Source organism: Anopheles stephensi, chromosome 3 (genome assembly GCF_013141755.1).
Source record: "Anopheles stephensi strain Indian chromosome 3, UCI_ANSTEP_V1.0, whole genome shotgun sequence".
NCBI classification, from domain to species: Eukaryota; Metazoa; Arthropoda; class Insecta; order Diptera; family Culicidae; genus Anopheles; species Anopheles stephensi.
This window is the reverse complement of record NC_050203.1, coordinates 81916525-81939859: the sequence shown is the minus strand read 5'-3', so window position 1 is coordinate 81939859 and position 23335 is coordinate 81916525. Positions and strand designations below refer to the sequence as shown.

The 23335-nt window shown below is 42.9% G+C and overlaps 4 protein-coding genes across 4 annotated transcripts in view; 1 reads left to right on the top strand and 3 right to left on the bottom strand.

The window, feature by feature from the left end:
* LOC118513631 overlaps positions 1 to 23335 on the top strand; it is a 120995-nt gene that overhangs the window by 16189 nt on the left and 81471 nt on the right. The window lies entirely within an intron of this gene.
* Positions 7367 to 8070, bottom strand: LOC118513647. The gene is made up of 3 exons (XM_036059714.1): positions 7986 to 8070; positions 7745 to 7921; positions 7367 to 7656 (listed from the first exon to the last, which is right to left on the bottom strand). Exons 1-3 carry the CDS (start codon positions 8040 to 8042, stop codon positions 7465 to 7467), a joined length of 426 nt encoding a protein of 141 aa, XP_035915607.1. The 5' UTR covers positions 8043 to 8070; the 3' UTR covers positions 7367 to 7464.
* On the bottom strand, positions 8971 to 9784 carry LOC118513646. The gene is made up of 3 exons (XM_036059713.1): positions 9627 to 9784; positions 9370 to 9546; positions 8971 to 9252 (listed from the first exon to the last, which is right to left on the bottom strand). The coding sequence occupies exons 1-3, from the start codon at positions 9681 to 9683 to the stop codon at positions 9058 to 9060; spliced, it is 429 nt and encodes a 142-aa protein (XP_035915606.1). The 5' UTR covers positions 9684 to 9784; the 3' UTR covers positions 8971 to 9057.
* Positions 20373 to 22154, bottom strand: LOC118513644 (cytochrome P450 6d3-like). The gene is made up of 2 exons (XM_036059711.1): positions 20718 to 22154; positions 20373 to 20648 (listed from the first exon to the last, which is right to left on the bottom strand). The coding sequence occupies exons 1-2, from the start codon at positions 22033 to 22035 to the stop codon at positions 20488 to 20490; spliced, it is 1479 nt and encodes a 492-aa protein (XP_035915604.1). The 5' UTR covers positions 22036 to 22154; the 3' UTR covers positions 20373 to 20487.

Below are 23335 nucleotides of genomic sequence, written 5' to 3'. Positions count from 1 at the left end.
CGTCCCAAAACCAGCTTTACCACCCATCGAGGTTCGGTTAAATAAGAGAGCGAAAAAGCGGCAAAAGAAAGTTCTTGGAAGGCCTTCAACTTCATCGCATCAGACCGCCAAGGTGTACACCATTATCCTTAGGATCTCATTTCGGTTCTACCTTCCCGGTCTCTCCCACACTAGCCGCGGTAAGTTGTCTTCTCACGCTGTACTATAATTTGTCCAAAACACCTGCACCAAAAACAGCAAGAAAAAAGCCCCATGAAGAGATGTGTGGTTGACCTCAAAGCTACCGTCGAAACGGTTGGAAGCCAATTAGATAGGGTGCGGTTAACCAATGGGTCGCCCGTAGAGACCTGAGATGTGCCTACCATCGGTGGAAAAATTACTTTCCTATAAATGCTTTCATCCTTCTGCTCCTGTTTTCCTCGGACCCTGTCCCGGGTTGGAACCTGCTGAGAAGCAAGTATTTTTAGTGCTTCCTCGCAGACGGCGTAAAAGCTCATTACTTTTCCTGTACGGGATGGCTAGCAGGTCGGTGGAGGTCTTGATTGAATCGATCGATTTTGGGTGTTCTCTCGAGCTGGCTAGTGCGCACAAGGTGTTTTGTGGTAAATAATTGTGTGTTACACAGCCGGGAAAGAGGTCAGGCACACCTTCCTTAGTGTACGAAGCTTGGAAAAAGGATTGTTTGAAGTAGTTAAAGACTGGGATTTTAGGTGGTTTCGTACAGGGAACAATTTAATTGAATCTTTTGGGCGTGGATGGTCTCCTTCAATATTGGAATTGGAAAATTGTTTCTGTCAAGCTCGGATGGTCCCAGAAGAAGGAAGAACCGTAATGTGTGTATTGCCTTAAGACATCCAATCATTGCTGAAGCTGTTCCTAACGTAGTGTGTGTCTGCGTTGGAAGTATAGCTTGAAGCAATAGTTGCGAGTTCTTTGAAGTTGCTTGTCTATTATCGAAGGTATCTTGGAGACTAGAACATGTGGTCCTATAGGTTTGTTACGAACTGCAGTTCCTTCAATAATAATTACATTAAGAACTTCACAGGGCAAGATTCGACCTCAATCATAAATTTTAACTCAAAATATTCCTCAGTTTCATATTGCAGCTATTAGCACAATTTCTTCATTGCCCACTTATGCGTAAAGCAGCTGCCATTCCGTATGAATTGATCCTTCTGACGTGAAAATAATTGAACCTGTCGTACGAGATAAAACTGGTACTGGTTGCTTCCTCGGTATGGGGGCCTTCTCCACGTCACATTATTCACAGCTCGGTGAGCATCTCAGCTTTATTGATGTTTCTATCCGAATTAAAGCGCGTTTTTCTTCGCTCATATTAAACGCTTATTGTTCTAAGCGGAAGAGCTGTTTATCTACTTCCTAGAGACGATGGTCCGCATTTCTTCCGCAAGGATTTGTTTTTAATTTGTTTCTGTGTCTTTGTGCAAATTGTATTTTACTTTTCGGAGAGAAGTAAATTGAAAACCTTCACAAGCAACTGATAACAGCAATCGTTAAATAAATAAGCAAAGATATCATCTATTTGTCGAACGGGGACAACAAAAAAGTGCTGATCAAAAGTCATCCGGAGCTCGGTTATGCTCATGAAACCCTATCCGGAGAACCTTATGTGTGAGTGTGTGTGTGTGAGTGAGTTAGCAAAAATCACCCACCTCCTACCCTATCCAAGCCCAACTGGGGTCGAGCTGACCAAAGTCAAGAAGTTTGTCGGCAGGACATCAATTCGGCCAAGGGGAATAAAAATGGACGGAAAAAGGCAAAAGCGAGTTGACAGAATTGAAAGTTGTCTGCTTGTGCTTAACAGTTTTCTCGATGATGAGTTTTTTTTCTTCTTCCATTTTGGTGGTATTTTCTCCCGAGGATGGAAAGAAAAAGAGCTTTGACAATAGAAATGTCCCTTCTTGAGTTGCAGCTCCCATTTAACGACTCACACGAGAGACACAGAGCACAACCAGGACCACCGCTCTCCCGGGATTGTCAGAAGCTTGAGGGACACATGGGACGTGCTCGAAATTAAAATCACCAACTGGGTCCGTGCCGGAGCGTTCGCTCGTTACGCGCTTAAGAATGTTGTAATAAAGATGGAAAATTTGACAAGATTCTTTACATCGCTTCGCTGCGGGTGATCTTTGGCAGTTTGGAAGGGAAAAATCGGGAAAAATAATCTGAAAACCGATCCCTCCGGGAGATCAACGGTTCGAATGGAGTTGACTTTTTTTTTTTTTCGTTTGGAGGACGAATTTTGTGTCGCTTATTCTTGACACAATTGTTTAACTTTCTGTTTTCCTTCTTCCTTTCCTTCAGTCGCCTGAAATAGCATCTCTGCTGGGTTCTAGTTGGTCTGGTTGGTTTTTTCTTCTACTGTTTCAGCTCAATAGTATCACGAGGCGTGAGTGTGTGTTTACTTTTGTGCGTGTTCCAATATCGAATCGATACCTGTGTGTGTGTGTGCATGTTGAAAGTTGTTTGACGCACGAACGGATGGAAAGTTGCCACGTCGCAATGAGACGTCCTTGTCACGTGTCTGTTTAGTGTGGTGGAAAATGGCGAACAGCTGGTTGGATTGGGTGTAAGAAAATGTTTTTTTTTTTGTATATTTTATACAATAAATTGTGTCTTAAATTCAAACCCAAGTTTAAAATTTGTGTAAAAGATAAAATTTTCTCTTCATGGCGCCTAAATGTATGCAATCAGCTGTATAAAAATTTGTGTAAGCGACCAATTTTTAACCTTCTCTTCACATCACACGTTTGACTGAACCTGTAATCAAAAAGCTTAACCAATTGAGCCATCACGCTGATTGCAAGCATCTGCGCTGCTTCCACCACCACTAGGAGGAAATGAACCAATTTATATTCCATTTTAAAGCGATTTCTTTAATTAAATCAAAATTCAGCGGCAGATGAGCTGTTTCCCTGGTAACCGCCGAAAGATACTGACAGTGTTGCCCAAGCTTCCAGTTTATTAACACACACACACACACACAGGCAGCTGGGGCAAATCTTTTCTCCCTCATCACGCACTCCATCAGCGAGTGTGCGGCGGGCTATTTAACCGTAGCCCCGAAGGTTTTCCAAAGTTTCCTTACGCAGGATAAACTTTCTACCAAACGCAAACCGTCTGGAGGCAAGTTTCAGTCCACCATTCCCTGTGTTGTTTGTTGGTCCTGGTGGGAGGCACGAGCTCGAGGGAGGAAAAGTTACCGGCGCAAAGCGTAAAGACTGCGACGGTTTCTGCAAACATAAATGGCAACAAATATTTACCGCAGCGCGATGCTCCGACTCGGAGGACTATGGTGAGTGCCCGTGGGATTTCGGTGCGGAACGGTTGTGTTGACGCAAAAGTTGAATTGCAAAAGTGGAAACCGTACCGGAAGCAAATGGGACGAACAGATTGGGAGGAAATGATTTTTGATATTGCAAAAAGAAATTGTTTGTTTGAGCTTATTTTTTCTCTCCCTTCTGAGAAGCGAAGTAATTTAATGGTTGCGCCTAAATTTGTACTATGTAAGCGACATTCCTTGAATATAGTCCTATAAAATGGCTTCATAACACTGAAACTCATTCCCTTGAAGAATAAATAATCGTTGAGAGAACTATTCTCAGCTATAAACACACGTCGTGTCCTTGCTTGTGCAGAAATCCCAACGGTAGAAAGATCATTGCTGAGTAAATTAAAACTCTGTCATCAGTTAAACGCATCACAAAGAATTCTCTACCCCGAGCGTCACAAAGCTTTTGCTCGCCCGAGGCACTCTTCAGCAGCATGCTTCTCCCCTTCATTGCGTTGAAGTTATTATTTTGATTGAGTTTTATTTTTCTCCCGTCCACACCAGCTTCTCCAAATCCCTGCCCGAAAGTCACCAAAGTTCAGCAGCAAAGTTTTATCCCCCGAACGAATCCCAGTCCGGGTGCATGTGATGTCCCGGGGAATGACAAAGAGCGGACAAAACTACAAACCTCTTCGGTGACTAAGCGCACCGGAACCGTACCGTACCGGTACCGGTTTCGCGAGGTTTGTTTCCATGTTTCAGTTTTGTTTGCTTCCCGTGGCATCGCCAGGAGTCAGCAGTGGGACCTGCTAAAGAAGCGCCGAGGTTTATCAAAAAAAAAAAAGGCCGTTGAATTATTCATGAAGTGTTCATGATGATCCGCGTATACCCAGTCGCACGGCTCAGTGTTGCTCAGTTGCTCAGTGATCTTCGGTGACTACTGTGTTCTCCCGCCCGGAAAGGAGGGTTTTGCTATTTTTGCAACGATCCGGAAGATAAATCTTGCTTAAACTCTCCACCGTACTCTGCCGTGGGCTCGCCGTGCCTGCACGGTGGTAGTTGGTATTAAAAATAATAAAAAGATTATTGAAATGAACAACGGATCAGCGTATGAAGAATGTAAATAAAATGTTGTGTTTTTGTTTGCAATCTAATAGGACTACGCTCGTAAGAGGGAGAAGGATCAGCCAAGAATAAAAAAAAGAATTCAACAGTTGGCTTTTTTTCCTGTATAGCAAAGTAAAGTGAGAACAATTTTTTTTTACAGAATTTTTATAAAAAATGCTTGAAAAGCCCCAAACAATTAATAATTTATTCGTCCCATTGGCAAAGTTGCCTTCAAGTATGCAATTTGCATGACAAAATGGCCTTGCTCTGGGATTTATCTAGCTTGATACGTTCAGTTATTCGTCTCGTGAGATTCATACTAGCAAATTGTTCTGACTAGGAAGAGAGAGAGAGAGAGTGAGAGAGAGAGAGACAGAGAGAGGAAGAGAGTTAGTTAGAGAAAAAGAGAGCGAGAGACCAATTTCTACAAAATAATCAGAAGGATTGTTGTGACCATCACATCTTCATATCAAAGTCTTTTCTATACGTCAGTCGGAGAACTGTTAAAGCGATGTAGTATATAATAAAAGCGATAAAGTAATAGTATATCAAATTATGTCATTATTCTCATAGCTTAAAAATCCAGAAAGAACAAATTTAATCGAAATAAAATTTATCAAACATTAAAAATGTTAAATCCCATAATAGATTTTTAGTGTCCCATAATAGATGACCTAAAGTACGCAATTCGCTTGGCACAATTGGTTTGCGTTGGGGGATGCCTAATTTGATGCTTTGGATGATTTGGCTTAAAATAATTATTTTCCACAGCATACTTAAGGATAATTTTTCTCGATAAGATAATTTCATTAGCTTCCTTCCAGACGATAAATACTTCTACGTATTTTGCTCCAATTGTGAGACATATGGAAAATGAACCCAAATTCCTGTCTACAGGAGCCAGTGTAATTGTTGCTTCTTGTGTCGTTTCACTGGAAGCAAACCAAAAATCGCAAGGACTCACGCTGGGCTCGATTACATTCCTCCAAGGCAAAATACAGATTATTACATCAAACTGTCGGTGCTTCTTCGTCTGGCACGAAATGGTTATGCCTATAAATAGTACGTTCTCATTTCATGCTTTCTTGCGAACGCAAGGCCGCCAACAACAAAAAAAAAAAAGGCCACAAAACCAAATACCATCAAACGGGAGAGATAAATCAGAAAGAGTTGTTCGTCTGTTGGGGGTTAGGAAAAACGGTATGATTGGATCAAAGAAATCATTTCCTGCAGGGAAAATTGGGCGGCTTTTTTTCATCTTGTTCTGCTCTCATCTTCAATAACCACACACATACACAGAGTACATAGTGGCGTCCATTTCGGTGGCTAAAGTGGTTGGGCTGGTACTGTTTCTTCTACTTTTTTTGTGTGCGCTCCCACCCGAAACGGTCGAGTCCCAAAAGTATCCTTTTCTCTGCCACAAAAGCGCCCCCAGAGTTTGATTACAGTGTGGTGTTTATACCTTCAGACCTTTCTTTTTCTATTCACTAACCGTATCGCATCTCGCTCTCGCTCTTTCCAACCCGATTCTAGGACTGAAGAAGCATCAAACCTCAACGGAACTATTTCATAGAATTCATCGTTGGAGAGTGAGCGTTTGTGTGTCTATGGGGAGGGTTAAAGTCTTCCGAGACATGTACCCGATAAATGGTCAAATGTAAAATTCAAAACATCCGATCCGGAGACCTAGGGATTGGTTCCAAAATGCGAGGCAAAATACGGTCCAAAATTCATCCGAATCAGTCCGGTGTCGCTGGCAGGGAGCAAGATCCTTATCAAATTTCGACCACGTGTGGTCAATTCAGCATTTGGAGTGTACCATTTGAGTGAAGGGACTGGGTTGCATTTGCTTCGGAGTGGAAAAAAGCGGAGACTCCTGCTCTGACGGTCTAATAATACGGTACGGAATTTAATCCTTGAGTGTTTATGATAACATACATTCAATTTATGGAAATCGTTCGGATCGTTGATGTTGCGCTGATTATGCTTCGGAGTTCGGAAGGCTTAATCAAATATTTTATCGTTTTAAATAAATTTTTGCTAGAAATGATATTATTTCGACCTTTTTATGGTAAAAAAATCCAATCAAAGCTTATGTCCATCTGAAACATAAATAACAATAATTTAGTCCCGACCTAATGCCAACGCATCTATTTAATGTTGGTGGGCTTTTGTAAAGCTTTGCTAACCAGCCTATCCGTTGTACTGGGGCAGAGCAAAAGCAAGTGAAAAAAAATGCATAGAAAATGGATGTCCTTTCATTACTTGCCTTAATGAAAGCCTTTATCGCCTATTATGATGTTCGGAGTTTGTTTTCGCAGCTTTATTTATCGTCACTTTACGCACTCCATGGTTCCCAGCTAGTTGACCCTTAGCCCGGACGGACTGACCTTACTGTCTGCTTTTTTTTTTTGGTTTGCGCTTCGAATAACCGAATGGTACGAAAGGGATGCTAGGGCATCACAGTGGGCAGTAATGGACTTTCCACACTTTGGGTCTGGCGAGCGTTGCGTTTTAATAACTCCGAGATACACTTTTTGCTTCCAGCTTCATTCCATCCGTGGGAGCTGAGAACATCCTGCCCAACTGGCAGAAATGGGAAGAGGTTTTTTTCCCGGGGGTGTTTTAGACCAGCACCAGTGGCAGCTTAGAACAACAGAGAACTGGAACCCTTTTTTGTTGGCGGCTGGAGCTCTGCTTGAACCCAAATCAACCCATCTTGGGAGTATGGGTGGTGGTTAAGGCTCAAGGGATTCAAGCGTATTATTCGGGGTATGGGGTGGCGAATCTTCAGGCTTTCGGGTGACGTGTTCAAGATGGGTCGTTAAGCAGCATGTTGACATAGCATTGTTTCAATAATTCCATCCCACTTTTGGGCAGCGGGTTGAAGACAGACAAAAATAACAAAGAGAAAAAAAACTGTCCAAAAAAGCGACTTTGAAGAAGAAATTAAATAAACGTCTCTAGTGAAGCTGCAGAAAGGTATAGATGTATCTACCAGAAAAATCGATTGTTACGCAAACTTATTATTTAATCAATCATTCATTTGCGAAAAAAAACACCATCTACAGCTTCCAACATTTCAACGTTTCTTTGACGAGGTTCTGGAGAGCCTGGTAGTACAACGGTCGACCCGATTCTAAACAGTCCGCTGAATATTCTGCATGCTGCTTGCAGGCGTAGGTGAATCGGGCGTAAAATTTATTCTCATGCTGCCGAGCTTTATCGACCATCTTGTACAAACAATCGCTCGATAGCTGTTGGGCGGGACGAACGAAACGAATAATTATGAGATTCGAATGTTCAGTAATACCTGACGAACCCCCGATGGAAATGTGTACATACCTTTGTGCCCTTTGGCAAACATAACGCTTTCTGCACCAGTGGAGCACGCAGATGGCGTCTAATGCCAACCTTCACATCGTCCTGGTAGACACTGTTCTTCGTTTTGTCGAGCTGGATACGGCGGAAGTAGCGTAGTAACTGCCGGGCGTGCCATGGTGTGGCGTCGACAGTCGAAAGCTGGGATAATTTTGAGAATTGTAAGCAAATGTTCACAAACTAAAAGAAGTGTATTAAGTCACACCTGAATCACGCAAATCAACCCGAGCGCTGCTAGTAGCCAGAGAGGCTTCGAAGACATTATTTTTTCACGGTGAAAGGTTTGACTCACAGTCGCTTATATCAGTGAAGATCGCTGTATAATGTTGTTGTGGACACAGTTGTTAGGAAGGAAGTTAAATGGTCTCGGTGACAGATTTGTAAATAAAATCGTAATTAGATGCAATTGCTCACCTTCGTTGCTTGTCAGTGAGTTAATAACTATTTGTTTGTTATGTTTGTTTTCTGATGAGTGGTTTCACTATTTTTTATCTTCATAAACAACCTGTGAAGTGATTGCTCGTGTTAGGTATCGAGTCCATTCGAGTTAGCAAGAACTGAAAATCCAGCTGCGGGTAATATTAAGTCAATGAAGCCAGAAAATAACAGATAACCAGAAACAGATAACGTAACGTTCAGGTATGAGATTTTTGTTTAAAATTGTATGAATCATGAAGAAAATACGAATATTTTTGCTCAGCGTTACTCCATTAACAATAATCTAATTCCTTTATACAAATTTAAAATAGTTTCAGATTGAAACAGTGATGAAAAATTTTTAAATATTCGAAACACTAGTAATAGGATTACGGTTTGCATAACTTTAGGCGCCTATGTTTATACTTTCTTAAGACTCTAATTGATTTTTTTGTGTGCATTCGTGGTCTTAATTAGTTGAAACAATATTTATAAAATTGTTCCCTTGTTTTGAGGCGAGTATTCATCTTACATCAGTAACTGATGCAAAATTGGAAAGCATTTCACTAGTACTGCAATAAAAATAAATAAGCGGTATTTTTATGATCTAGAGCTTTCTAAATTCAATTCAAACCTTCTCAAAAATTTACTAATCGATAGCATAACTTAATGAAGCATGAATTACCCCCCCCCCCCCCAAGAAAACCACCGTTAGACCCAAAGGACCTTTCGTCCACCTAAGCAGCATTGAATATTTCACATCTCGTTGACGCATAAATGATTTATTGAAGCAAAGCAACAATTCCCATGGTTCAGATAAATTTATTATTCGTTTCAACCGTCATCGTCGTTGCCGTCGTCTACTTTTGCACCAGACACTGCTCCGTGCTGGCGGCCAGCTTCTTCAGTCCGTCCAAGTATGTCGGCTCGGCCGCCTCCAGACAGTCCATCGAATATTGGTCATGGTCGTGGCAGTTGAAGCTGAACCCGGCATAGAACGTGCTCTCAAGATCGTTCACCTCGTCGATCATTTTCTTCAAGCACGGTTGGGAGAGCTTTGCGAAAGAAAAAGGGTTGCGGATGAGAGGCATAATATTTTCTGATCAGTTTTCCCCAACGGGGAAAAAAAAAACGCTCCTCGAGGATTGTGCGAAAATGTCGCAATATGTTACCTTAGCGCTACGTGGAAGCGACATTGCTTTCAAGTAAAGTGGATTGCGGAGCTGGTTCTGTACGCCGTACTTGGCCCGATGAAGGTAGAACGCTTTCTTGGTAAAGTCAAAGTCGATGGCTCGGAACACTTTCATCAGTTGTTGCACATGCTTTCCGGTCGCTTCGGTCGGGGTGGTCTAGCGAAGAAACTAAACTGTGTGAACAATGGGTGTTCCTGAGCTGATGCTGACCGAGTTCGGCGGAATCAACTACTGACCTGTAGCAGACAGATGACCCCACAGGCAATCAGGGCGAGCACCAGTTTTGTCTCCATCTTAATAACAATCTTGTGAACTGATGCATCTGCCGGGGCACGGTTTCATATTTATACTCGGGTTGTAAATCTAGCTCGCACTAGGGGCGGTGTTTTGACAAGGCGTCCGTCTTTGAACTGCGTTTGCATATGATGGAAGTAAAATTAAATTCAAACAGAAACACACTGTTTGCACAATCAGTGTGATGTTTTGTTGTTGTTGCTGTCGACGTCCCCTGACCAGTTGAGTAAATCTTGGCTGACTTTGATGAATATAGCAATGCATAACAACGAGTTGCTGGATGGAAATTGCAATCCAGAGTCGGAAAACTCACTCAACCCCTGCGGGCGATGGTACCGGACTATGGGGTGGAAATGGTCAAATATTTTCTAGATCAGATTGTATCGAGTAGTGTTGGATAGTGAACTCGAGAACTTCATGGAGTCCACAACACATCAGGCATTAGAGTAGTTTCCGTTTCGCATAAAATAATCTAGTATAGTGGTGCCCTCTGGTTGTGAAATTTTCTCAAATTTTAGTGATTTCTTGAAGACCCAATCAGAATATCGTTTAGTCACAGATTTTAGAAATAAAAACCATCAAAAGGGTATTTTTTATCAGAAGACCTTCCAAGACGACCCATAGTGCATCGGGACGACCGTCACTGTGTACGGGCCGGGTACATGTAAATAAAATTACAACTTCCATAATCAGTTGTTCTGTGTCTTGTTTCAACATTAGTTTCGGCTACCTCGCCCAAATGTCCCCAAGGTGGCCGTGTGCACCTACGAAAACGCTCTCGGCACCTTGCCAGCCAGCCAGCCAGCCAGCTAGAATCGCATCGGAAATGTTTCATTTTTCCCCGGAACCGTTCCTCAGGTCGAGCTGAAAACAAATAAAAGGGTTGGGGTAGTACCGGCCGGAGGTTGGATTGTGCCCGGTTGCTCCGGATCTTAATGCCTTTTCTGATTCAAACGAATCATGAATAAATTTGTACTTTATTGTCGCTACGTGCCGCTGCCGCATTCGGAGCTTTATCCCAGGGCAGGCCTTGTAAATCAGGAATAATTTGGTCCTTCGAACTGCCACTACAGGGAGGACGGTAAGGGACAGGGAGCAGAAGCACACCGGACGTGCTGGGCGCTTACCACGATTCCGTTCCCAGCCATCCGTCCGCCTGCCACCACGCTGGGCCAGAAACAATCGACAAAAAGGGTCACCCATGGATGGCAAGGGTTGTGAACGGTTGCCTAGGAAAATGGTCGCTTTATGGATTATGGCAACTTTTTGGATGCGTTGTACTGTGCTCTCGGTCTGTGTGCTTATTTATATTTGCTTGATTCCAACAGAAAACCAACACGGAGGCTTCGGGCAATTGAGTGAGATGTGGGCCAAATGCGTTCTATGGGGAAACGGTTCAGTAGAATTCATTGTAAAACCAGGTTCGAATCGGAATTTAATGTGAGGTACGTGATGAGGTTATGGATGGTGCCTTTAAAAATCCGAATCGTTGCAGGTAGTGGTTTTATGGTTCGTAGTTCATACGCTCGTTTTATTAACGAGTGATGACAGACAATTTATTCTGCTGATAGGGGAATACAATTCCGTGCCGAAGTTTCTGTGATAAATATTTTCGTCAACTACTTTTATTGTGTGCCATTTTGCACGGCCAATTAATTAAACGATCCAGACGTTTGGGAAATGCACAGTGGGCATTTGACGGAAGAAAAGTTTTAACAAAAAAATTAAGGTGTTGTTGAATTGGCTTTTGAGAGTCGACGCAATCTGGTAACTCCACTGCTCACTCAATGCGAAGAGCATGCAGAGAGAGAAGAGCTACCCAGTGAGGATAGAGCTACAATGTGCAGAAAGGGCTACCAAGTAAGGGAAGATCTACCTTGATAAGACCATAGCTTTGTGAAGTCAAAGCTTCGTAGGGAGCTTTCTAGTGAGTGCAGAACTACTTTAGTAGGGCAAACTTACTTAGTGAGGCCAAAATTTCCTAGAGAGGAAAGAGCTTCCTATTGAGGGAAGGGCTACCAAGTGAGGATTGAACTTCCTGATGAGGTCAAAGCTATCTAGTAAGGGGAGGAACTACCTTATAAGTACACAGATGCCTATTAAGGACAAATATTCTTAAAGAGAGCAGAGCAACTTTGGGAGAGAAGAGCTACATGGTGAGGCCAGGGTATCCTCGTGAGGCCATCTAGTGATGAAAAAGTTTCTTTCTGAGGTAAGGTTTCATAGTAAGGGTAGACCTCTTTAACGAGTTCAAAGAAAGCTTTCTAGTGAAGGCGAAACTACTGAGTGAATGAATAGCTACCTAATGATGATAGTTTGGGAACATAGTGAGGGCTGAGCTACTTTATTGAGACAGAGCTTCAAAGTCACATAAAGCTTCCTTGTAGGGAAGAGCAACCTACCTAGATCTTTGTAGTAAGGACTGAGCTACTTTGCAAGAATCGAGCTACTTAGGTAAAGATAGAGCTATCTAATATTGACAGAACTCTCTAACGATATGAAAGCTTCCTAGGTAAAGCAAGGAAGAGCTAAGTGCTGACGGCAGAGCTACCTAGCGAGGGATGAGCTTCTTTGAGAGGAAAGAGCTGCCTAGTCAGAGTAGAGCAACCTAGTGAGGGAAGCGCTACTTAGTGAGAGCAGAGTTACATAATGAGCGCAGAGCTACATTGTGAGAGCTTCAAAGCTTCAAAATGAGGCCGAGGCCAGGTGAGGACACACATGGATGATTATTTTATTATACTGATTTATCAATTTATTAATCAATACTACAAACGATACCAACTCTAAAAGCTCACTATAGCTTAAAGAAACCAAATCTCTCTTGCCATTTAACAGCTTCCACGAATGAAAAAGGTCTATGAATAAATTTATCTATCCATGCAAAAGACCTTCATAGCCTAAGCAAATGGTGTGAAATATTTCACGATCATAAACTCCTATACACACGCACACACACCAACACGTTCGGTACTCCATCAAAACCTCCGAAAGCCCGTCAAAAAGTGCTATGAATTATGGAAATGGTTCGGTTCTTTTTCCACACCATTGAGCTCCGATGTGCTGCACCGTGGTGGTATAAATAAAAAATAAACTTCAAATTAACTTCTGCTTTGCTTCCAACACTCACACACGCACAAAAAGAGTGCAAAGTTGTGTGTGTGCGTTTCTTTTTTTTCTATTTGAAAAGCAAACCCAACATGTGAAACATTTCACCAGATTGATGTAAAAGAATAAGGCACAGTTGAAGCGGTGAGACAATAGGACCACCGAAGCGGAATGCATGTGTCCGTGTAAAGCAATCTTAACACACATTTTAACGGTAGTTTTAACAGAAAAGCACATCTCATGCCGGTACGATTATAAAAGCGAACCTAAATCAAAACGGTGTGCGATGAGCAGGAGGAAAAGCGGAAAGAAAGGCAATGAATAAAATTCATCTTGAAGCGCTGCTGGTCGCTCGTGATGAGACTCCACCGCGTTACTTGGCGCATGATTTATTGGTGGAAATTTTTGGGCATAAATTTTCATAAAACCTCTTCCACTTGTCTGACTTCTTCTGGGCTCGTTTCCATCGGCCCGCGGTACAAGTTGTGATAATTATTAAACAAAAATCAACGGTAAAGCACAAAAACGGTGGCGCACACAAACTTCCACCAACGAACAGTGGCCAATCGAAGCGAATGGGAAAAGTTTCCACGTTTTTCAGTGGAAAAATCGGTACCGGAAAATCGTAAAAACCGAGCAGCTGTATCGTGGACACTCGCGCAATGGGAAAACCTCCTCGATTCGCTCGGAATCGGTGCTGGGAAAGTGGATTGGAAGGGAAAATTAATGAGCTGTTGATTAGCTTTGAACCGGCGCCATTTTGCGTGGATTGAATGAAACAATGGCTGGGCTGGGTGTATTTCGATTCGGTGAGTTTGCCCCACTCGTAAACGTTTTGCCGAGAGCCTTTGAAAATGGAAATTGTACGAAAAGCGTTTCTTCCGGCGAATCATTTTATTGCCATCGTACAATGTAAGCGGTTCCTACTTCAATCATTCCGCTGCAGGTTCGTTTTGCTACCTGATAAAGGAGTTTGTTCATTAGGATAGTACCGTGCACATCAATCCGTCTATGGCTCCGTCTATAGCTCGGGTGAGTGATAGTCAATGTCTTACCGCTTTCCGTGGGCCAATTTTCATCAACAGGAAACGACTTTCCTTCCGCATCGAACAAAGGATTTCTCCCGCCTGGCGAAAGAAAGCGGCCATTTGTGCTGTGCCGTTTTGCATGTTCAATTGTTTTTCCCGCACGGAATCATCATCATCGTTACGCAAGAATTGCTGCCGGGTGCGCGCTTTCGTTCAGCAGGTTCAGTGCTGTTTCACGTGCTGTTCACATGCGTGCCCCCGAACGGTGCGCCGACATTTTGAATTCATAACTCGTTGCGTCTCGCTATGCACTGTGGGATGGCTTCGTACAAAGCGTGGACAAGCATATCTGGTTTGATATTTTATAAGACTTTAAGACAAGGACATCTAGAAGGAGTTACTAAACGCATTGTACTTAGTGTTTCAAGGACAAAATTCGCACCAATTAACAATAACACCAAAATATAGCTTCGGGCTCGAGGTACTGGGCGCCTCCATCAACGTTTGTTAGTACTTGGAAGGATAGTTTGGCGAATCAAACAACTCTCTTAAAATATGCTTTATGTGAATGAAGCCTCTTTATTCAATTTTAATTCTCATTAATTGTGGGTTGTTATTCTTATACTGCTCTAAAGGGAATAATTTCAGGATAATTTTTTTCGTTCATGTTCCCTGAAACTTTAAAACTCGAAACAATACAAAGCAGTGGATTTGTCCTACTTTTGACCGCTTCAATTAAACATTGCTACACGCTTTCGGGAAGCTCGCATGACTTGCATCCTGAGCTTGTGTCCAAATCCTTGCAGGCAAACGATGTGAATAATAAAAGGTCCTTCATGATGATTGTTATACTTTGACGGTTGGGGGAAAAAACCTCTTCTGTCGGTGGAAATCTTCTGCACCATCGTCATCCACGTTAGGGGCTGTGGCTGACCATTGTAACCGTCCGTTCACCTCATGGGAGCGAGTGAACTCACTGGACGACGGCTCAACAGGCTTTCGTCCGCCATGGGAAACGCCTTGGGAAATTTTGGTGGAATGGTGGGCCGGAGTGACAATAAAAATTGATGGCAATACGCCAACTTTTTTAATGGGAATAAGCTTTATCGTTGTTTTCATTTCACCGTTTCGGTTGGGAGGAGGGGAGAGGAAGAATGAAACGGCCGGAGAAGCCTTTCGGGTTTGACTGGCGCCAGGAGAATAGGGGTTTACAGCTGGCTCCGTAGTGTTGTTGCTTTATCCTTCACTGTTTATTGTTATGTTTGCATCATGTCGTAATTTTAATTTAAAATCAAATGAGCTTGAATGAAAATCGGTATCGTATGGTAAGGTACACTCAGTGAAAGTTTTATTTTTGGTTTGAAAATTAAATTAGTTTTCTTGATGGAAGCAATCTCATAACAATTTCTGTACGTAGTCATTGTGTTTAAAATTATATCATTTTTCGCTGGAGTAGTTGTCCTGCAGCTGATAACATCTGTTTGAGAATTTTTTGTCAACAGTAGGTGCTAAACTGCTTTTGTTCCCATGTTGCCTACATTCAGGGGTTACTTTCTTTTTGGTTGGTTTTTTGAATATTCAAAAACGAGAACTTTTTTTTACAATTTGTGTACAAATCTATCGAATGATCAAGAATAAAAAAACTTTATCTATTTTTCCACATTTTCATTGCCCTCCTTTAAAAAATCGCCTCACATTTCTTTTCCCTCCCGATCGAGCCATCGAGCCCTTGACAACACAACTGCAAGCTTTCATCGTCGACGCACGACAAAAGCCCGTTAAGCCGTCGGCGGTAATCATAGCCTTGGGAGAAAGACATATTCATCGAGGAATCGTGCAACTATAGGCACTCAATCATAAGGGATTAGGCATCCCAAGCTCGAGACCTGGCCTGCGCTGCGGGCAATACGGCTACAAAATTTGTCATCCACCGACCAACCGTACCCAACCGTACGCCGTGCCAGAATCCCCGCAACAATCTTCCTCCGATTCACTTTCTCCTCCCAATTTTACCCACACCCAGAAGGCTAGTGATTATGAAAAGTTGGGCATTCGGGAAGTTCTTGGGGGGAGTGTTCCTAGCGCTCGGAGCTGTTGCCATGCTGACGATGCTGAAGGTTTTTGCTAATGATTAATTTTTCAAACGCTCTTGGCTTCCCTACCGAACCTCAAAAATAGTCGTGGCGTCGGCAGCTTCTATCGTCTGGTTCTGGCAACGAACGCTACACGATCTTTGTCTCTACGTTGTCGAACATTTTATTCGCACTCGTGTTAGCAAGGAACGGGCTTCTTCGTAAGATTGTTCGAATGGTTGAAGGAGGAGGTTCAGGAGAGGATAAGCAGGGTGTGGGCGTCCCATACGACTCGTTTCGTTTGCATCGTTCCGAGCTGCTGGAGAAAACTTTCCTACGGCACAGGCTGGAAGAACTCATCGGGATGTTACAATTTTGCAATAATATGGTGCCAATGGGCGAATGGCTCTCGATTGGCTGGACAAAACTAATATATATATTTTCTTAGCGTTAGTTTCTATGTATAAAGGTTCTAAAGTGTGTAATGAATATTTTATACAAGATTTATTTGATTTTATTTACATACAACAGTCATGTTGAAACAATAGCCAGTCAATAGTTTTTATCCAGTTTGCCCTCATCTCATTTCCCACTGTACGCGGTAATTTACCTCCGGCCAACGCACCACGCAAGACGAATTGTGTGCGTTCGTCAAGTAAATTATGTTTTATGAACGCACCCCGGATTTCCCGCCTCAAGGCAACGACTACTGCTGCTGCTACTACTATTCCGCGTGGAAGTAACACGACATTAGTTGCTATCAGGCGACCCATTTCCGTTGTCCTTTGGGAGTGATTAGGACGGGTAGGATGCATCGCAATGTAACTTCCCCACACGTGCGCACACACACACACACACATGGCATCCCGATTTCCCCTGGTTGACACAAACCGGGGATGGTGGCAAATAACAACATCGAAGTCCCAACGTCAATCCGCACGCTCGTGCGAAAGAGCTCATGCTAATGAAGTCGGAATCATTTTCCCGGCACCATAATTAGCGTGCGCCGGTGGTGAAAAGCGGGTATCCTTCGGCTTGCGGCTTATATCGCGAACAGTGCGAAACAGGAAAATTCATCGCCCCCGAGGAGGGTTGTGTGGGGAAAAAGGAGCAAAAAGGGGGGGAGGAAAATGCATTGGAGCGTTTGCTCAAAGCACGGCGAAAAGACATTCCGCACAGTGTGCGCGCGAAACTCGTTAAACAATTTTCCGTTACCTTTTTTCTCCTATCAATCCATCATTCGGCGGTGTGTTGTTTGCTTCACTCGAACGGTGATGTAAGAGCAAAAAAAAAAGGGGAAGAAGCAGAGAAAGGAAGTACTAAAACTGCCGAAACAACCCAACCTGTGAAGCTGTGAGGGGGGGTTGTGAGGAAAAATGCCAAACATGCCGACCACGGACGACGATCGACGGTTGCCTGACTTGTTAAGGTTAAGGCAGGGAAATATTTCATTTTCTTCTCCTTGGGAAGAATTCCCCACTTTACCGCACGTAAAGCGAGACCAGCGGAGCAAAAACTTCCGCATTATGGCTGACGGCTCAATAACAGTTGTACATCTGCATTGAATATTACACCGATGTCTTCCAAGGCAAGGTTTTTTTTTGTGTTTGTCGTTGTGTTTCTGTGGTAGAAATTAAATTATATTTTATTTTCCACTTTCCCGGACCATTCATCAGCTCATTGGCATTTACTGCTTTGCTGAAGCGCGACAAGGAAAATCAAAAAAACAAAAGGGAAATAGAAAAAAAACCTAAAGTCTCAAAAGTCGCGGAAAATGCTTTGAACTTTGCGTGCCTTGAAGCGACCGCCATCCACCGGTTAGCGGTGCTTCATCAGTGCAATGTAATTTTTATCATCTCTCTCTCTCTCTCTCTCTCTCTCTCTCTCTCTCTCTCTCGCTTTTAAATTCCGACTCTAAGGCAAGGTCGAGTTGAGCACCATATGCAGTAAAAGCGAGTGTTTGAGTGGGAAAATAAAACATTTTTCTCGCATCGAATCATCGCGGACGATGATTTAAAGGAGGAAATTTGAGCTCATTTAAAATTTATAGGCCGATAACGCCAAACGCTTTCCGTTTTCTATTCCCATCCTTCAATACACTGATTTGTTTCTCTCTCTCGTTCTCTCCTTCCGCTCTAGCTTTTGAGGTGCTTCCCATAGAGTAGTAAACGAAAAATTCCATCCCGTTTCGATTTCCATCCAATCACACAACTTGGGCAGGAAGTTCTATCAACGCAGGTTGTCGGTTAAGTGCCAGCGATGGTTGTGTTTGTGAGTGTTTTTTTCTCTCTCTCTCTCCCTTTTCCCCAGTTTGGTCACGAAACGACCGGAAATGATCGATGAAAACGGAAAAGCCATATTATGAAGCTTCCAACGTGGGCAAGTTGCCACGCACTCCATCGACGACGAATGGATAAGAGCTGTTTACGAAGCAGGAAATTTGACCTTCCCGTTTGGGAGTGATTTGTGGGGGGGAAAAAGGAAGGGGAACAAGCTTTTTTTTTTGAAAAATCGGTGTTTGTTGAAAATTTGTTTTAGATTGAAATGTGAAATGAAAGTTTTGAAGAAGAAATCATAAATTGATTCCAGAAATAGTATAACTTTCAGCTATTTGTCATGCGGATTGCATACCCAGTAGGCGGGATTGTGAATTCAAATCGTCGTGCATATGGTAACGTTTTTTTATTGTTTTTTTTTCGAGCAAAAAGCAATATTTGTATTAATGGATTCATTATTCATCCGAAAAAAACCATAGCAACACATCCAAATAGAATAAAATCCAAGAATCTGTTAAAGCAAATCTCAATCGCTTTCTGCTTAAGACCTGGGCAATGCGTGTCAGCTTCATGACTATTCATCTCATCCCATTCACCTTCACTAGAATCAATTTTGATTCTCTGGAACCTAGCAAGAGCTAAATTCAAATAGCTCTGCACTCTTGACAACCTACCCCATCTATAGCACGACCACCGATACAAATAGAAAAGCAAAAGTAATAAAACAATATTTTTTCCCCATTTCAAACGATCGGTAAACTAGGCCAATGTTGTATTAACCTTTTTACCCACAGCCACACTGGGTTTCGGTGTACCCGTCCCGCCCTAAAGTTTTTCGAAGCCCTCACCCAAAAACCGAATCTCATTTTCCACCTACGTTAAAAATCATCCTTGCCGAGATTGAACGGACTCGATCGATGGAGGTCCTCCCGATGCCCGATTGATTGACGGGACACACTTTTCGGCAGGTCGGCAAAACAGATTTCCTACTGACCTGTCAACCCAACCCATCAAAACATACGCCTACACTCACTCACTCACACACACACACACACACCCGTATTGCCATATAAATCCGGTCAAAAAGGGATGTGACGGTATTGGCTAGCGCACCACGGCGAGCCTGTCTTCGTTCCATTGATGGGTTTTGGGGCTTTTGGACATGTTTGCTTAAGTGAGGGAGATGTCCCAGATTTAGAGCAAAATTTCTAGTGGGTTGTGGTGGTTTTGGTTTGAGTTGTGGTTAAGAAAATGGGACTTTTTCCCCATTTAAAGGGATAGAAAGGTAGAAAAACAAAATAAATTTAAATAAAATTGTTTTAGTGATTTTTCTCCTCTATTCCCCAAATGTCTTAAAACTGTCACGCGCAGTTCTATTGTGAGTACACTCCACTAAGCTTTCCTTTTACTGATAGCTGGTATCTTTATGCACGCCAACACTCACACTCTTAGCCTTTTTATCGGTGTCTTTAATTAGTGCTACTCGAAACCAACGCAACAGCCAACCTCACGCCAATGACTCGAAGGAAACTTCTCCAACTGTGACGGTGCAACTTTCGGGAACGGTACAGATTTCTGTCTAGTCATTTTTCGCATTTACACAATGTCACGCTCCCAGGGGCTGGTAAAATCTGGTCAATGGAACAAGAAGAGGGCGTTATCAGGCCGAGCCTGTTGTCGGGTAGGATGGGGGGGAGAATTTCAAGTGCGAAGGGAAGATATCAATTAAAGACAAAAGAGAACAACGGTTTCTGGTGTGATAAAAAATGCTCTCAAGATAGCTGGACAGTCGCAATAAAAGTCGAGCGACAAGCAAAGATTAATATTTTAATTTTGTTACATTAATTACGGCAAGGATTTGCTCCAAACATTGGTGATTATAGCAGAACAAATAATATATTGTGCTAATATTTACTGGCAATTATTATAATTTGATTTTTTAATTAAAAGTCTTTTGTAGTTCGTCTTTTTTAAATTATATTTTTTATGTTTACCCTAAGATTATTTAATGCCTTTTTCCTTTATTGATTATTGATTATTTATTTTAAAAAGCGTTCAATTGTTTTTGATATTTTTCTCAATAAAACCTAACAGCTTCCTGTTTTTAATATTATCGAGAAAGGCTTAGCCATAACATTATTTTTTCTCAATATATTCTAAATAATGGATTGGTTTTTAAGAACAATACAGCCAATTATACAGCTATCTAATGTGTGTTGTACGTTACATCATTTATTTAAGCTTAACAATTGTTTAATACTACTTTACGGTTTATATTTGTACCCTTATCCTTATCTTATCACAAATCAGTGGAGAAACGCTTCACTTTCTGTGCTCTACCCGCATCGGGAAACCTCCCTCGGGCGTAAGCCCTACAGTGGCGGCTGCAAACTTCACCTTGGCTGGTATCGTCGACTTGAAGTTGTACTTGGATAGCAACAGGACAAGGCCAATCTTGGACACAAGAACCCCTTGCCGAAGACCTACACGAATAGATGAGAAAGAGATGTTAGCACAAGAGTTCTGCAAGACCCAAACATTTGCCAACCTACCAATACAATTGCGTGGTCCAGCACCGAACGGATAGTAAGCGTCTTGATCGTAATTCTTCGTAGCCTCATCAAACCTCTCGGGCGAATAGAGTTCCGGATCCGGGAAGTACTTCTCGTTCATACTGATGCTCAGCAGGGGAATGACAACCTGAGTTCCTTTCCGAATCACGACGTCACTATCCGGCACCCGGTAGTCGATCGTACACTCACGATTCAATATCGGCAAGCCCGGATACTTCCTGAGCGTTTCCTTCACGCACAGGTCCAGATACTTCATCGCCTTGATGTTATCGTACGTAATTTCACCATTGTACCGTTCCATCATCTCGTCTATTTCCTGCTGCAATTTCGCCATCACTTCCGGGTTGTGTGAGAGTTCGTGAAGCGTAAACGAAATCGTGGCCGTAGACGTTTCCGCTCCGGCTATGTAGAACAGGAACACGTTCGCCGCACACTGTTCGATGGTGAGGGCCTCCTCGGAGTTGTTGCCCGCCTCACGGCGCAGATCTATTAGCAGCTGCACGAAGTCTTTCCGGGTGATCTGACTCTTCTCGCGATGATCGATCTGGTACGTGATAATGTCCATGACGAAGTTGATGAGCGCCGGTTGAAGTGAGGTAAGTCCGGTAAGCTTTAGCAGCCCTGGACAGATAAACACACCCGATGTGCGGAAGTTGTCCAAAAATCCACGACGCTGGTTCGTTGCTCGAAGTGTTTTTAGGAAGGGATCTTCCGAGTTGTGGATACAGTTCGCCTCGAACCCGAAGAACACGGAAGCAATGTTGTCAAGCACGAAGCGTGACGCAATGTCACGCATGTCCACGATCGATTTATCGTCCACCAGTGCGTCCATCCGCTCGATCAGCTTGCCACCGACGGCCAGTAGCGTGGGCAACATGTTACGCAGCTGACCCGAGGTGAAGGTTGGCGTTAGCTTCGCACGCAAGTTCTTCCACCGCTGGCCGGCTAGGGCGAATAGGTTGGCCGAGAAGGGATCGCGCTGCTCGTTACAGTACACGCCCCGATCGTGAAAGTTCTGGAAGTCGTTCACCATGATGCGTTTCGCTAGGTGCGGATCACGGATGAGGATGGCTGGGCGGAAGAACAGATAGAGACCTAGCAGACGATCCGACGACTTGTGGTACAGGTTGTTGATGGCGATGCCAAACGATTCCTTCTTCTCCGCTACGGTGCGGATGTTGCCGTACGGAATCTCTGGCTTCAGGTGGGGCAGTCCATGACGTTCCCAGTGGGAGTAGATGTATCGCAGCACCAGGAACACTACGGCCGCAAACAGCGCAAGTGTATAAACAAACATTATGTCACTGTGTACACGGCACTGCTCACGGTGGGTAAATGGAATCTTGCTCGAGAACTGATTGCGACCGAGACGTTTCCATCCAAGGCCACAAAACACAATAAACGGTCGCGCAGCTTGCCGGCAGCCTTATAAAGCATCGCCTCCCCCCAAAAAACCGGGTGCGCCTGTGGTTGTGTGGCGCAAGCGATGTTTTGATCGTTTATGCTGCTGTACATGGTTTGAAGCTACAACAACAAGCTCGTATGTGTCGGTGACGGCTTGGACGTGTGTCCAAAAAAAGTTAATCTGATGCGCGAGGAGATAGGAACGCTCTACTCTGGAAGATTCGATCAATCTCGGGGACTGGTTTGAATGTAGAGGTGTGTTTGTAAACAACATGAGATAGATTCGGCGATGCTTACAGTGTGGTGCTACATTTTAGGTGGGAGAACAATGATTATATTTGATGTTTTATTTTAATTTATTTATTCTTTTTAATGTAAATTTGAGTCCTTCATCAAAGTGCTAATACTTTATACTAGTTTAATTAATATTATGATTGTTCAAGATTAATTATAACCGTATAATAAAGGCATGTTTTTACCTATTGAATAAAAATTTCGTTACTTCAAGCATCAATTTGCGAAGCAAAATAAAATGATATTACTTTATTGCTTAAATATTAGCTAAATTTACAGACAAGATGCATGTAAATTCTATAAAACATTTAAATTTGATAGTTATTCTATGCTTTCAAGGACAAAGAAATGCAGTAATTCTGTTCAAAAGTCATTCATCTAGTGCTGAATGTCAAACAAAAGTTGCCCGTAACCATAACCATTCATATAACGCATTTATTTTACCATAATTCTTATCCTAGTATACGATCTTTGATCGCAGCTTTATTAAGCTTTATATCACAGTTAATGCTTTTATTGTCGTTTCCGTTTAACGATCCTCATTGGAAGACCACCTTTCGGTGCTAGTGTAGCAGCAACCGGTTCAAAGCTAAGCTTTCGCGGTATTGTTGAAGAGAAGTCGAGATCGGTAAACTAGGCCAATGTTGTATTAACCTTTTTACCCACAGCCACACTGGGTTTCGGTGTACCCGTCCCGCCCTAAAGTTTTTCGAAGCCCTCACCCAAAAACCGAATCTCATTTTCCACCTACGTTAAAAATCATCCTTGCCGAGATTGAACGGACTCGATCGATGGAGGTCCTCCCGATCAAGGTATGTAGATATAGAAGGTAGAGTTGTTTAGAGCAAATTGACATTTCTCGATCTGACATAACAATTCCGTGGTGATCGAGGGGAAGG